Source organism: Hippocampus guttulatus, chromosome 9, assembly GCF_054856545.1.
Source record: "Hippocampus guttulatus isolate MCC_2025c chromosome 9, RoL_Hgut_1.0, whole genome shotgun sequence".
Classification (NCBI taxonomy): Eukaryota; Metazoa; Chordata; class Actinopteri; order Syngnathiformes; family Syngnathidae; genus Hippocampus; species Hippocampus guttulatus.
The window spans coordinates 2,083,261-2,099,116 of NC_141269.1; the positions used below are offsets into that span (position 1 = coordinate 2,083,261).

Consider the following 15,856-nt stretch of genomic DNA (forward strand, 5'->3'; position numbering starts at 1 on the left):
GAATGAATGAAGGATGAATTATGTATTTATTGCCAGAAATATATCAAACCTTACTCCATCGCGGGTCCCTAATTCGCGTGCCACTATTTTGCAGATTTTATTTTGTGCATTGTTTTTGTAAACCTGATCTCTTTCATAATCCCGACGTGCGCATCTTTGCAAACAAAAAACATCAAAGACAAGCGAAAAGGACTTGTTTATGTCAACGTCAAAGGTACGACTGACAATTGTGCTTTTGTGTGCAGGCGGTTGCGCGGCCCACCCGGCGCTACCCTTGCCAGGCGAGGTCCCTGTGGAGTCGTCGCCCTGTCCGTACTGCAGCTACTACAACCGAGTGCGTGACCCCCAAATCCAGGCGGCGGACGGGGATCATCGTCATCAGCAGCAGCAGCAGCGAGGCCCCGTCAGCAGCCCCCCCCCGCCAATGCAGCCCCCTTGCAAGAGCCCCACCCCCCGCCTGGGCGAGAGACACGCCGCCCGGCCCGTGTGGCGGGCGTGCGCTCGATGCTGGGCGGAACACAGGGGCAAACTGGAGCTCATCGTGGGCAGCAGATACTTCAACAGAGGCATCATGATTGCAATTCTGATCAACACGCTGTCCATGGGAATCGAGTATCACGAACAGGTATGAGGCGTGCATGTGATGCCGACGTCTCGGTCGTTTTCGCCCCAAATCTTTGGCGAACACCATTGTTCCAGGATCTCAAGTCATGTTGGATGACAAAAGAGGCTCAAGAAAATGTGAACAAGTGAAGCGGTAATCTTTTGAGGCTAATGCTTTTTGTGTGACTCCGAAATGGGATCTTTTTCTGGAAACATTGGCTTAAAAACAACCATCTTGAACGTTTTTGCACCATGGACTCTGAGTTGTCACAAAAATACAAAAAAAATCTCCACAGCTTCTTCTACATCGTGAGCAATACGTATTCATAACGGATTATGGCCAAAAAACGAAATGTTTCCGGTTTGATGTTGTCCTTTTATAGAATTCAGTTTATTCTAACATAACATAGGCGATCCACTTCCCCGATAGGAACGATCGCATCCATGCGTCGCCGTTCGCACATGAGCAAATGACGTACGCCTCCCTCGGTCACGCCTTCGGTCTCGACGATCTGTGATTGGCTCGATTTATTCACGCCATGGGGACACCCAAAAAATGGACGCGCTAATGAAGTGTGTGCGGGATTCGTTGAAACGCACGCAGCAATCAACACTTGCCGCGCGACTCACACGATCTCTGCGCCGAGTGTGTCTGCCTTGCGCGCGCGCGCGGGCTGTGTGCAGCTCATAAGACCTGAAGTGTTAATTAAAGTGTGACCCTTGGACAAAAGTGAGTGAGAGAGAGAGAGAGAGAGAAGGAGGGAGACGAGCGAGAATGAGACAGTCGAAGTGGAGCCAGCGAAGGCTTCATGATTTGCCGAGGGAAGATTGCCTTTTTGGCCTATTTACTCAACTGTAAGACACATCGCGGAGTTGTCATCTCATCAGAGCCTGCCAAGGAAATACACACCACTCGGACTGTTTTATTAAGTACCGGCGTGAAAAAGGTCAAAGACGATGCAAAACGGCTTCCGTGTTAATCATTTAATGCGAAAGGCCCACGAGGTCTCACCTGAGTTTGTGGAGGTTTTCTTTTCGACACGATATCTTTGGTTAACGGCAGTATTCCGGAGGGCTCTGCATCACTCCACTAAAAGATGATACATACAAATTAATTAAAAAAAAAAAAAAAAAAGAAGATGACTTGCTAGGTATGCAAAAACCAAGGAAAGGGCAAAGGCCAAATCCTCTGGGACCCTCCACATCCTGTTCACCACCTCCTGCACCTCCTTTCATATTTGTGTAAATGTCGCTGGGCAATATTTCCAAGTGCTGAAGGATTTTTCGCATCAATGCACATGCAAAGTGCCCGAAGAGCCGTGGCGCTCTCCGTATCGTTTGCTCAGCCGTCAACGGTCGGTGCTGCAGCACGAATGGCACAATTAGATTCCCTTAAAGACGTCCTCTGTTTCTCATTGCTGTTTGTTGCTGCAATACGAGTGTCGCGCATACTACAGGAGACGGTGGCAGGTCGTTGCCGATTACGATATTCCGCACAATACGATTCAGATAACTGGTTAATCAGTTGATTAATTGAACGACTGGGGCCGATATTTGCCGATGGCTAATTTGCTTTGTCGGTCTGGCCCTCGTCTCCAGTTATAGGGACGGTACCTTTTTGAACAATTCATTTTCGTCAACGCAGCTTTGCTGTTTTGACAGCTTCCATGCCGCACTGTACTCCACTCGTTTCTTCATTTCATCGCACGTGACCTCGCTGTCAGTGTTCCGCTTAGTCCGGAACACAGGCATCTCTGGAGAACATCTGCGCCGCTGCCAGATGTCACACGCGCGCACACGTGCGCTCTAATAAATAAATGTCACCTCCTTCCATGTTGCGTCTCCCGCCTGTAGCACAACTGTTGTTTCCTTCTCGATGGACTCGATACAGTACACACGATATAAGATAAGATAAGAAAACCTTGATTTGTCTCACAGTGGAGAAATTCCTAATTTACAGCAGCAAAATTATGAAAAGGGAGAAAGTAGAAGAAACTTCAGGTTAAAGTTAAGAGTTGAAATGCGAAATTTATTTCTGTTGTACAAATTGAAATTATGCAAATGGCATTCTGTCCAGATAAAATTAATTGAATCTCAGCTCCCAGTTAACTCCCAATTAATTCCTCTGCTTGCGCATACCTTCACGTGCACCAAATTTATGAATTTGAAAAATAATTGCCTTCCACAAATTCTGCCAAGCAACAGCCTTGTAAAACGAATCTGACTTTTGTTGATCTGTGCCTTTAAGCCGTTTCATGATCTAAATTAAAATTGTTTTACCTTTGCACTACAAAGGATTCTTTTAGCACCAAGCGGTTGGCTCAAATTAATTGACAGTCGGTGATTCAAAAAATGTTTTGTAATGAATTGCGGTCATCTGCACAGTCCGGTTCTTGATTCTGCGCTGCGAATTCTGCCTAGCAACAAGCGATCACGTCCAGGAAAGTATTTTGTCGATGTTTTCCCGCGCCTCGCTAGCAGTCTCAAGCTGTCTCGCCCTCAGCCGCAGGAGCTGACGGATGTTTTGGAGATCAGCAACATGGTGTTCACGAGTCTGTTCGGCCTGGAGATGCTGCTGAAAGTCGTGGCGCTCGGCCTCTTCGGCTACATCAAGAACCCCTACAATGGCTTCGACAGCATCATCGTCATCATCAGGTGGGGCGACCTCACAGCGCACTCCCAACGTTTTCGAGCGGATTTTGATGTTCCCTTCGCATTTGAAGATGTGCTCTTGTCTCTTTCCCTCGAATATTTGATGTCCCCCCCCACGTGTGTCAGTGTGTGGGAGATTGTGGGCGAGGCGGACGGAGGTTTGTCCGTGCTGCGTACCTTCCGTCTGCTGCGGGTCCTGAAGCTGGTGCGCTTCCTGCCAGCCCTGAGGAGGCAGCTGGTGGTCCTCATGAAGACCATGGACAATGTGGCCACCTTCTGCATGCTGCTCATGCTCTTTATTTTCATCTTCAGGTAAGAGATTCAACAATCTTTGGAGTTCAACTTTCCTGTCAGGTCATGTAAAAAAAAAAAAAACAACCAAAAAAAAAACCCTGCAGACAAAATGGCTGATGTTGTTTCTGTCATGGCTTCTTGAGACTTTTTTTTTTGGCGTGCTTAATCGACATGCCAATCAAATTTTAAATGCCAAATTTTAGGTTGTTTTGGTAAAACAGAATTTGGGGGCTGATTTAAAAAAATCTGGATGCCACCACAGAGGCAAAGGCCTGCTTCAAGCTAAAATGACAGACTTCCTTCCTGTGTGTTTCCTATCCGCTTCTTGAGTCCTTTTTTTTTTTTTTTTTTTTTTGGTGCCTACTGATGATAGACAAACCTACAAAAGTTCATGTTGCTGAGTTAAACTCTCGGGGTTGAATTTTATTTTGCAGCAAGCCAAATGGTCGTTCAAACCAAAATGGCTGACTTCTTGTGTCTTTTTAGAATGTGGGTTTTGGATACTGTTTTTGTTTTTTGTGGCTCCATTCTTTATAGACATACCTACCAAATGTCATATTGCTAGCTGGGGCCACTTCTAACCATAATGGCTGACGTTCTGTTTTTTTCTGACATGGATACCTGACATTTTTTGTGGTTCTCCTTGTGATAGTTAAGTGCACCAAATTTGAACTTGAACTAAAATTGCTTATGGGGCTTACTTCTTGACAAAAAAAAAATTCTGAGGGATGGGACTGAACCAAAACGAACGGCAGTATTCCTGTCTTGAGATTTTACTGTGGCTCTACAAAATTTTATGATGCAGAATAAAACTGTCTGAATGATTTTGTAGAACGGCACACTAGCCCAAATTACTGATCCAACCCCAAAGGGCCTATTTGAGGTTCAACTGGCTTCAGACTGAATTCTTCTTCCCGATGGTGCTACTGAGATAAAGGGCCGTTGATTCTTTCGAGGAACGGGTTCGTGAGATTTTTTTGTGGGGCCACTCATGATAGACGTATCCACCAAATTCCACATTTCTAAGTAAAACCTCCTTCATTAATTCTAGGTTTTTGATCATCCCTCGTGGAGATCGTGTATGGATACGTGTGATCACGTGACTAAATAATGCACTCCTCCATGTTTTCATTTGTTGTGTGCGCAGTATCCTGGGGATGCATTTGTTTGGATGTAAATTTGGTTTGCGACAAGATAGCGGAGACACGCTCCCCGACAGAAAGAACTTTGACTCGCTGCTCTGGGCCACCGTCACCGTCTTCCAGGTTTGACGCGCGCACACAGACGGACGGAGTTTGTCCTCGCCGCGATTTCATTTGAAATGAAAGAGTAGGACATTTCAACCGAAGCAGCTTGCGGTGTCATTGGCAGCAGCCCAGATACTCATCTTGATTATTTTTAATCCAATCGAGAGCGGGCTTACTCTCAGCAACGTTTCCCCCTCCCCAGACACAGAAATGACCAAACGCAAGCCAGTGTCAGAGCAGCCAGATGATGCCCCCCCCCCCCCACCCAAAAAAAAGCATTAAAAAAAACAAAAGCAAAGGAGTCGCCAAAAGGCACTCGGCAGGAGTGTGTTTAACGGCGACGAGCGTTATTGCCGTTGAACCCGCAGAGACAGATATTAAATTCTGCCTTAATGCGCCTCTTATTACAGCGCGGTGAGAAAGTCGTTTGTTGTTCTCACACCGTTATGTTGTAAGCAGTTTTTGCGCTTCACTTTCTGGCCGGTACGCTCAAATGTCAAAGCAAACACACAATTGTCTTTGATGTTTACAAACACGTGGTACCTTCGAGTTCTTTTAGTCTTGATCTCATTTTTTTCTTCCTTTCACCAAAACATATCATTTCACGAGGGGTGTGTAGACTTTTGTATCCACTGTACATTTTGTACCGGTGAAAGATTTCTTTCACTTTTTACAAGTCTGATGGTCCGAGTCAGAGACAACAACAACAACAAAAAACAGGAGTCGAGACCGCTCTCGAGTGCGACAACCCTGCCAAAAACACACAAGTTCAGTTTGATGAAGACAAAATTATCTTTGGGCTTTGCAAAAACTACGTTAGGCTCGTTTATGATTCAAAATTGTCTTTGATCTTTCCATAAGCACTCATGCTCGGTTGGTGAGAGTCCTCTTCCATCCGTCACGTTAGTTGCGGCTGACCCTGCAAGTGTCACCGTTGACGTTTCTGTTTCCTTTCAGATCCTGACGCAGGAGGACTGGAACGCCGTCCTGTACAACGGCATGGCGTCCACCACGCCGCTGGCCGCCCTCTACTTCGTCGCGCTCATGACCTTTGGCAACTACGTCCTCTTCAACCTGCTAGTGGCCATTTTGGTTGAAGGCTTCCAGGCCGAAGTAAGGGGCCACCTTGCGGCTTCGCCGGCGCCGTCGCGTGCGGCCTCAGCTACTCGATTTTGGCGGCTTTGGCGTTTGTCGTCACGGCGGCGGCTGCGTGGGCGGTCTTAGCGGCGTTGATGTTAGCGGTTTTGGCAGCGACTACGCCACTGTAAAAGCAATCTTGTGCTGTCTGTCTGGCATTGTGGAGGTGGAGTCGATGCTCTTGCCGGCGCCGTTGACAAAAGCATTGGCACTGGTGAGAGCAAAGCTGCCTTGCGCAGAATAATCTCCACAATCCCGCTTGCATGCCTTTGCGTCGCGCTTGCTCCACATCAAACATACACACACACGCACGCACGCACACAGGCGCACCCTACGTACACACACAAAAGTCTCCAGGGCAGGCTTGTGTTTGGTATCGCTCTGTCATTCACAGCTGGTGATCTTTTGTTGTTTAGATTTTGCTGCTTTATCTCCATCATCAGGCAGTACACACCGATAGTCTCCACACACACACACACACACACACACACACACCGGTAGACGCGGCCTTGTTGATGCCCCTCCGCCTCAGCCATCCTCCTCCATCTCTGCAGCGAAAATTCTAATTAAATCGGGCAAAGCTTTATTGCCGTGACGACAGGAGATCCGTGCCAAAAAAAAGTCCCCCCTCGGCTCCCCTGCCGCCTCTGACTCACGGTTTTTGCGTATCTGTTTGTGTTGTCGCGTGTCTGTCCGCCAGGGCGATGCCAGCCGATCGGATTCGGACGACGAGGGCCAGTCTCTGTCTTACGACGAGGAGGAGAAGTTGCGGGAGTTGTACGCCGCGGGTAACTAGCGAGCTTGAGAAGCTAACGTCGCGGTCTTGCCGCGTACTCAAAAACTTTTTCCCGTTCTTCACCCCTGACCGGAAGAGCGGAAGATCCAGGCCATGATCAGCAGCCCCAATGGTCTCCTGAACCCCAGGGCCTCCATGCCGCCACCCCTTTCCCTGCCCGTCATCACTCACACAGCGGCCACGCCCACCGTGATTTATGGCCAATCGCGGCGCACCAGTGCGGCCTCCGCGGTGGACAGCCTCGAGCAACAGAGGTCGCCGGTGAGCCTTAGCGCCGCTAATTTCTGTGGAAAATAAATCAAAATAAAGTCCAAGTCCTCTGCCACTCTGTTTAAGAAAAAACAAACAAAAAAAAAATCTTATAATCAACATATGGTATTAAAAAAAAAAAAAAACTTTGTGTGATGTCATGTTATAGTTTGGATTTTTTAAAAAAATTAAATATGTTATATTTTAATTGTTTTAATTAAATGAAAACAAGTGATATCTTGTACTCGTGTATTGTTGTAATTTAAAAAATGGTGGTATCTGGTAACATGCAACATTTCTAAAAATTGAAAAACTTTTTGAATACTAAAATGACCAAAAATCATTTTTGGCCTTTTTTTTGTGCATTTCGAAATAAAAAGTGACACAGCAACATAAAAATGAAACAAAAATAGTAAAAAAAATAAAATAGTATTATTTACTAAAGATTCTCCCTCCCCCCCCCAAAAAAAATAGAATAGCAAATCCCCTTGTATATTGCAACATTCACCATGTTTTTCATGATTATTTTTAAAAAATAGTGCGATGCCTTGTGACATAATTACGTTTTTTAAAAATTCAATATGAACCCTTCCGTTGCAAACAAACGCAAATGCCGTTTGTGTGGTTTCTCCACAGCCTCCGTGGGACAGCCTCCCGCAGAGCCGTCGCTCCAGCTGGACCAGCCTGGGCCGGGCCCCCAGCCTCCACCGCCGGAGCCAGTCGGGCGAGATGGAGTCGTTGCTCTCCGACGGCGGCAGCAGAGAGGCGTCCTTGGACACGGCCGACTACCTGCAGGTGCCCCCCTTGCGCTCGCCCGACTGCAACGGGACCGCCGCCTTCCCCATGCCCGAGCACGCTTACGACGACGCGCTCCAGACGTCGCTTTACCACGTGCAGGCGGAGGACGAGGACGCGGAGGAGGTTGGCAATCTGAACCCGGGATCCTATTGACCAATAAACCAGATTCAGTCGTTGGAGGTGTAACCGCCATCAAAACCAGAGACAAGTGTCATGTTGAATTGTTTTTTTCTGATGAGAAAATGCAGTCCCTTGATGGAGGATGTCAATGCTGTGCCGTTGCAGACTTTGTACCAGAAGCTGAGGAAACTGCTGGAGCCGTACGAGCCTCAGTGGTGCGTGGAGCACGAGCATTGGTCACTCTACGTCTTTGCTCCGCACAACCGGTAAATCCCCTTGCGGGCGGCGTGTCCAAACACATACGCGCGGTGTTGACAGAATGGCTGTGTGTGTGTGCGTGCGTGCGTGCGTGCGTGCGTGTGTAGCTTCCGGCTGTGGTGCCAGAAAACCATTGGGCACAAGATGTTCGATCACATCATCCTGCTCTTCATCTTCCTGAACTGCATCACCATCGCGCTGGAGAGGCCCGACATTCATCCGCACAGCATGGTAACGCACGCGCACGCATGCTAACATACATAACGTACAGTGTGGCAGCTACCGGATGCTTCATTAGGTACATCATACAGCGTGTGCATCATTTCCTTTGTGTGTGCTTGTTAAACACGAGACGTCTGAAAAAAACAAAACTATGCATTCTAATTTGTGTAAATATAAAAATGGGTTAATTTTTATTCGGATATATTTTTAATGCATTGGGTTGTCTCGGGGCAATGCATTTTATTTTATCGGATTTCTTCCCAAAGAAAATAAGAATGATGATGAGAATAATAAACAATAGCGAATTGTCCCCCGGTGTGATTGTGAGCGCGAATGGTTCTTCCTTGATGTGTGTGTCCTGCGATTGGCGGCCAACCGTTTCGGGGTGTGCCTCCGCCTACCGTCCGGAAAAAGCGAGGAGGGGCTCCGAGCACGCCCGCGACCCACGTGACGATAAGCACTTCCGAAAATGGATGCATGCGTGGATCTTTGAACTTCCACTTTTCATCTACGTTAGCCATCTGGAGTATTTTATCTCCTCCCCCCCCCACACCCTCCAACCCCTTGGGCAACACGTGTAACAGCCAACCCTGATTATCACGATGGCAACGTCCCGCTATCTTTTTGATTATCCTTTCATCTTCCACAGTGGTAATTGTTTTTGTTTTGTTTTTTTACGTTGGAACGTGACAGCAACTTGAAAGCGGTAACGTGTGACAAATGTGTGTGTGTGTGTGTGTGTGTGTGTGTGTGTGTGTGTGTGTGTGTGTGTTTTTACAGGAGCGAGTGTTCCTCAGTGTGTCCAATTACATCTTCACTGTGATCTTTGTCGGCGAAATGATGGTCAAGGTAAGTGTGATCAGCTTCACGCTGGGGCCCGCAACCAATTTGCATCGTCACATTTTTGGAGACACGTATATCACCTCACCTGAACGTCCTGAAAATAGCACGTCACTTATCAGAAAACACACATGACTTATTAAATGTTTTCCTAGTTTTGTGGGGCACTAAGTAGGTACCAATTGGAGTTCATAAATCTTATAATCTTACTAGAAATGGTACCAATTGACTTGTTTAATTTTTTTTTTTAAATTATGAGACAAATTGGACGCTGTTGTTTTAAGTCTCTTCTAATGTGATGAAAAACACGATTTGCGTGTCTTAACCATGTTTTATTTACTGCCTAGCTATCAGATTTGAGGGGCATTTATTACATGACCGTGACTTGTCTGCAAACACGTTTTTCTTGTGTTGTGGGCACCTCCAACATTGTGGGGGGGGGGGGGCATAAATTCCATAACCTTGACAGCCATTGTACTAAAGGCGGAATTGCTTAAGTGAAACTCACCAATCAATAAGAGAATGTGAAGTATGTGTGTGTGTGTGTGTAAACCCGTCTTAATGTTTCTCAAATTTTTAAGTTGACATGATTTATGAAAATGTAGAATCGTATGAGTAAAATGTTTCGGATTTGAGTGCCGCTCATCACATAATCTTACGTGAATTGGGACTATTTGACTTCATTTTTCTTGCAAGACAACCCAAACTATCATTTCATGTTCTTCAAATTTGATTGGAAATACGACTTAACGGGCATCTGTATTCAATGTTTTCTACTGATGGTGCTAGCAATCATAAGCTAGGAATCATATATCAGATAAACTTAACAGAAATCATACTAAAGATCGACTCGTTTAATATTTGTGACTTAAACCGGAAACGAATATGATTTGTCTTGCAACATGTTTATCCGAGTTGTGGGGACCTGATGGTATTCACACAGCCGCAATCAGAGGGAGCATAAATCATGTAGGCTTCTGACAAATGCAATTCATTGAGTTGTTCAAACATATTTCCTAATATAATAATAATACATTTTATTTATAAGCGCCTTTCAAGACACCCAAGGACACTTTACAATAACAAAAAACACAAAACAATACGGGTTGAGCAGCGGCAGCCAAAACGCGCCAGCGTTCACTCAACCCGAAGGTCAGAAAGAAACCACGGGGGAGGGAGAGAGGGAGGAAAAAAAACCACGCTCGAACTACCCTCATTTTGAGGATAATTTGAGTGAGGCAAAAAAAACTCCTGCACAAGCATATGACAGTTACAACAGGTCACAAGACATAAACAATGAAGACGGTGAATCAAGGGAATGTATGAGGGAGGGGGTGATGGTGGGGGACTAGCTAATGTTGCAAAAATGAAATCATATAACATTCATAAAAAAATGTCCAAGAAGTGGACTTCATCACAAGTCACAAATCAGGAAAGGAACTTGATTATGGTGTATGCAGACTTGTCATTGGTGTGGGGTCCGAAATCTGTCACATTTAGGGTTCATAAATCACGTTCCTATTACAAAATCGGAATTCACAAATAAGATGACTAACGTGATTTATGTGTGTAACCAGTTTCTTTTTCCAGTTTTGTGGGGACCTAAATCTGTCATAATTGGGGCTACGTAATCTTGAAATCTCACTAGAAATGTTATTGATCTTTGTTGTAGCTTCTTTAAAGTCTTTGACGTGCGTGTGTATGTTTGTGTGCGTGTGTGCATGTGTGTGCTTGTAGGTGGTAGCCTTGGGCATGTACTTCGGCAAAGGTGTGTATCTGCAGAGTAGCTGGAACATCTTGGATGGGGTCCTGGTGTTGGTGTCCCTGGTGGACATCCTAGTGTCGGTGGCGTCGGCGGGTGGCAATCGAATCCTGGGGATCTTGCGCGTACTGCGGCTGCTGCGCACGCTGCGACCGCTCAGGTGCCAGTCTTCTTGACCTTCTGTCCGACCATTCTCTACTGTCACGGACAGTGCGTGATTCCAATTGAATGCAAAAATATGGTTTATGAACCCACTTTTTGGGGGTCTCATCATGCTGTGAAACGGCATTTTTGCAGGTGTGTATCCTGGTGAACACCAGTTGTATTTTCATGTCTGAAATTTGATGAGGAAGGCGGCCAAATGAACCGCCATTGGGAGCGGGAACGATGCTCATTTGCAAACCCTTTTTAACAATGCGCAGACCATGATGTCAAATTATGACAACCCTTCTGAAGACTCGCCATCAAAAAAGAAACACTAAAAAGTCGCTTCCATGAGGCAAATTAAGGAGATCCATTTATCAACTTTTTAGTCACTGCAATTAGTAACTGGCTCACCTTTAGGTGAGTGGAAGCAAGATTAAAAACTGGAAAACTCATCCAAACTTTTTCTTTTTTTTTCTTTCTTTTTTTTTGCGGGGGGGGGGGGGGTTCAGACACCCCCCACACCTGTCAGGGGCGTGTGAAAGTTGGCAGTTGGACCGAAATGTGAATATACTTAATTGACTATCTATCTGTCTATCTGTCTATCTGTCTCTGTCTGTCTGTCTGTCTGCCTGTCTGTCTGTCTAGTTTTCATGGCGAGTCATCACATTTTTCTGCCATGCATGTCCAAATGCTCAGACAAAAAAAAATGAAATTCTCCTTAGCATTGTTGAGCCATTTGTCTATTATACGGGTTTCAAATTTGTAAGCAATCACACAAAACCTTGAGATTTTTTTTTATTTTTATTTTTTGTGGGTCGACTTACGATTTCCAGGTCCAGCAAAGTGCGAAATGAAACTGGCTTCAAGACAACAAAATTAGAGGGTGCTTATGAGTGAGAGTCTGGAAACATGTTTTGTAGCTCTCCTCCTGATTGACATTTCAAGTTCATGTCATGCTGTTCAGTGAAACAGGAGGCGGAGGTTTTAAAACAAAATGATTGAGTGCGCTAAGAATGTCTGTGCCTTTTTTGGACTTTTTCTTTGTGGGTCTACTTGGGTATTTTTTTTTTTTTTTTTTTTAGCAAATCAGGCTTTCAAAAACATAAAAGGAGGCTTATAATGAGCTAGAAGGGGCTAATTCAAATCAAAATGATACACTTTCTGTGTCTCTCAGGCATGATTTTTGAAGAGTTTTTTTTTTGGTGTGTGTGCCTACTCATAATTGACATGAAGTTTAGTTTAAAAAAAAAGAGCATGCTATTAAGGCAAAATGATTGCTTCAAACTAAAATGGCAGACTTCCTGCATCTTTTTGGACATGGCTTCTTGACACTTTTTTGTAGGTCAAGTCTTGATAGACATGTCTACTAAATTCCATATTGCAAAGTAAAACCGCTTTTTACAGTGGAATTTGGAAAGAACTTCCATCCCAGAGGTGCCAGTGATACCCAGATTTGGTGATATTTAGAGCCTGGGAAACCCCAAAAGCAAATGTTTTTTTTACCATGACGCTTGTCTCACTCGGGCCTTCAGTGAGCACAAAAAAAAAATTGTCAGCCGCAACTAAGCGTCGGTGTTGCCGTTCCAGGGTAATCAGCCGAGCCCCCGGGCTAAAACTGGTGGTGGAGACCCTAATAACATCGCTCAGGCCCATCGGCAACATCGTCCTCATCTGCTGTGCCTTCTTCATCGTCTTTGGCATTTTGGGGGTTCAGGTAAACACCCGCCAACCATCAAGATGCGCATTTCCACGCTGCTGTCCAGTACTGCTTGTTTGAAGACAAACGAGGTTTCGGATGACAAGTGAAATGCGGGCACAATGGGAAACATGCAAATGAGGTGCTGATGAAGCATCATTTTCGAGCGCTGTGTGCTTTCTGCAAGATTTGCTATCGATCCGAGGGAAGGGCTGCTCTCACCGAGACGATAATTGTTTTCGTTTTTGTAATCGCGCAGGGGGTGGGATCTTCTAATTGTTGAATCTGAATGTATCCAAGTTTTTTTAAGAAATGCAATTTTTAATGACCATATCTTCACGCCGGTCAACAATGATGCAATCTGGTCTGACTACGATTCGATGAACTATTCTATGAACGAGTCCCTGGAAGGATGATTCGATTCACTCCAGTTACGACACAAATATGCGAGGCATCGATACGGGCCAATCTTATGATGATCCCGATTTCTTCTGCGACTCAAGGCAATGCAGTTACGATACGGATTGATCGAATCCACTTCAAGGGCCATCCAGTTCAACTCCGGTGCCAACAGGACTCGATTCAAATACAAAATGAATCGGCATTGACTGAAAGTTCCGATTCAGATTCACTCCAGTCGCGATACGAGTCACTGTACGGTACAGTGACTGATTTCAACGAGGAGACCATACGCTGCGATTCTCTTCAAGAGATAACTCGCTCTGATTTGGATCGGATGACCTCCGACTGCAACACAAATCGATGCGATCATTCGAATTTATGATTCTTTTCAGTTACCGCGTGAGTGGAATTGGTCCCGCTCCAGTTGTGATTTGAATCCATCCAATCCACTCGCGATCATGATCACTGCATGAGGACAGGTTTGCAGTCAAAATTCGATACCCTTTCCTCAAATTCAGATTCGATTCGCTCCACGATTCGGCTCACTCGAGCGACGGTCCCGATCGCTACAATTGAGATTCACTCCCGTTGTGACATTATTCACTTCTATTGTGATGAAACAGACTTTTAAAACAAATCGCCGTTGAGAGGGAACGGCACCCCCCACCCCAAATGTTATTTATTTATTTATTTTACACACCCGAGCGCTTTTCATTCATTTAAAAAAACTTCCATTTTAACACGATCATCAAAACTCGACAAGGGGGATGAAAATGATGACAGCGAATTCAATTCACTTTTATAAATCCACCGCTGTACTCCCTTAGAGTGCGGCATGGCTCGGTGGTCTTCTAAAGGGCTGCACGCCAAAACAAAAATGTTGTTCCAGTTACCTTCTCTGTGATCTGTGTGTGTGTGCGTGCGCGCGTACAGTTATTCAAAGGCAAGTTCTTCCACTGTGAGGGCTACAACGTGACCAGCATCACCAACAAGACACAGTGCGTGGACGCAGGACACCGTTGGATGCGCAGGAAGTACAACTTTGACAACCTGGGACAGGTGTGACACACGCGCTTGAGCGCTCGCGCACGCGTGCGCATGCACACACGGCGAAGTAAATGAAATGTCCATCTGGCAGGCGCTGATGTCTCTGTTTGTGCTGTCGTGCAAAGACGGCTGGGTCAGCATCATGTACGACGGCCTGGACGCGGTCGGCGTCGACCAGCAGGTGCCACGCCCGCCGTCAAAGGCCTTCCTGACTTGATTTATTTATTTATTTATTTATTTTGGAGGGATGTGTTTGAGTGAACCCGTTTTAAGCACAAAAGCGGCGGAATTCGCGCAGCCTTAATTTACCAAGTCATGCTCGCTTTCAAATTTGTTATTTTAATTTGGTGATTAGAATGAATTGGAATACAGAATAATCCGTTATTTCATTTTTAAAAAAATGCTTTTTTTTTCAGAAGTATTATTTCTAATTAATTTGAATATAATTAATTCTGCAATTAATTAATCAAACAAAAGATGCATGTCAAGTGAAACTGTTTTTTAAAATATATTGTTTAAAGGGAATTAAATTGTGAAATTTTCTAAAAAGGTAAATGTATAACAAATCAGTCCAGATAAAAGAATATGACACCAATTTTAGGGGCGAAATGGCTAAATTAAATTAAATTAATCCAATAAATAAGTTAATAAAATAAAAATGTTAAATATACAGATAAAGTTGGTTATTTTTGCCAGATATTTTTTTATAGTATTAAAAATTAAAAATGTATTAAAAAATACAATTTTAAAAACTTTTTGAGGAACAAAATGGAATAAATGAATGCAAAACCCTCATTTTAATATGAAATGACTGGACTGATTTGTGCTCATATTTCATTTCATCATAAACAATTTAATAAAATTGACACGTTAAATGTACTTCAATAAAACACTCATTTTTATAATTGTTTAAACATTTCAGTCTGCAATTTCATGAGAAATGCGTTTTGTTTCATGAAAATGTTTGGTAGGCAGGGACATCCTTTGCCCATCCCCGCACTAAATTGTCATTAATTATGACGACGGAAGTCACTGCAATGTGTTCGTTTCGACAGCGTCGTGTGATCTGATAATAAAGAGAAGCCAAAACAAAAACAGAAAAAGGAAAAGCGAGGACATTTCAGGAGAAGAGAGGGAGGTGGGGCAGGGGGGCAACCGCGGCTGATGAATCGATGCGCCATGACGGCTGCGCCACTTTGACCGCTGACTCGGGGCTCCCGCCTGTTTTTCCTTGGGCAGCCCGTTCGCAACAACAACCCGTGGATGCTGCTCTTCTTCATCTCCTTCCTGCTCATTGTCAGCTTCTTCGTGCTCAACATGTTCGTGGGCGTGGTGGTGGAGAACTTCCACAAGTGTCGGCAGCAGCAGGAGGAGGAGGAGGCCCGGCTCCGCGAGGAGAAGCGGCGCAAGCGCCTGGAGAAGCGCCGGCGCAGTGAGTGCGCCCCGGACGCGTACTGGGGCAATCGTATTGGCAGTCTTGGCACCGTCGCAGTCGGAACACGAAAAGTTTGGCCTTAATTGAGTTTTGAAAAAATGTGACTGCGATTCTCCAAATGTGGCACGGGGGTTCCCTCTAGTGGTATGCC

General features: G+C 45.1%; 1 protein-coding gene across 3 annotated transcripts in view; it reads left to right on the forward strand.

The window, feature by feature from the left end:
* LOC147199774 (voltage-dependent T-type calcium channel subunit alpha-1H-like) overlaps positions 1-15,856 on the forward strand; it is a 57,490-nt gene that overhangs the window by 27,539 nt on the left and 14,095 nt on the right. For all 3 annotated transcript variants that reach the window (XR_015101789.1, XM_086119584.1, XM_086119583.1), the window contains 16 exons: positions 246-625; positions 3,107-3,258; positions 3,382-3,567; positions 4,697-4,814; positions 5,754-5,909; positions 6,634-6,721; positions 6,806-6,990; positions 7,615-7,899; positions 8,062-8,162; positions 8,262-8,385; positions 9,157-9,225; positions 10,954-11,138; positions 12,713-12,839; positions 14,157-14,282; positions 14,362-14,451; positions 15,510-15,702. Coding sequence is in view for 2 of the 3 variants with exons in the window: in XM_086119584.1 (XP_085975710.1) it covers positions 246-625; positions 3,107-3,258; positions 3,382-3,567; positions 4,697-4,814; positions 5,754-5,909; positions 6,634-6,721; positions 6,806-6,990; positions 7,615-7,899; positions 8,062-8,162; positions 8,262-8,385; positions 9,157-9,225; positions 10,954-11,138; positions 12,713-12,839; positions 14,157-14,282; positions 14,362-14,451; positions 15,510-15,702 (2,565 nt within the window). In the remaining variant the exon portion in view is untranslated. The remainder of the gene's footprint in view (positions 1-245; positions 626-3,106; positions 3,259-3,381; positions 3,568-4,696; positions 4,815-5,753; positions 5,910-6,633; positions 6,722-6,805; positions 6,991-7,614; positions 7,900-8,061; positions 8,163-8,261; positions 8,386-9,156; positions 9,226-10,953; positions 11,139-12,712; positions 12,840-14,156; positions 14,283-14,361; positions 14,452-15,509; positions 15,703-15,856) is intronic.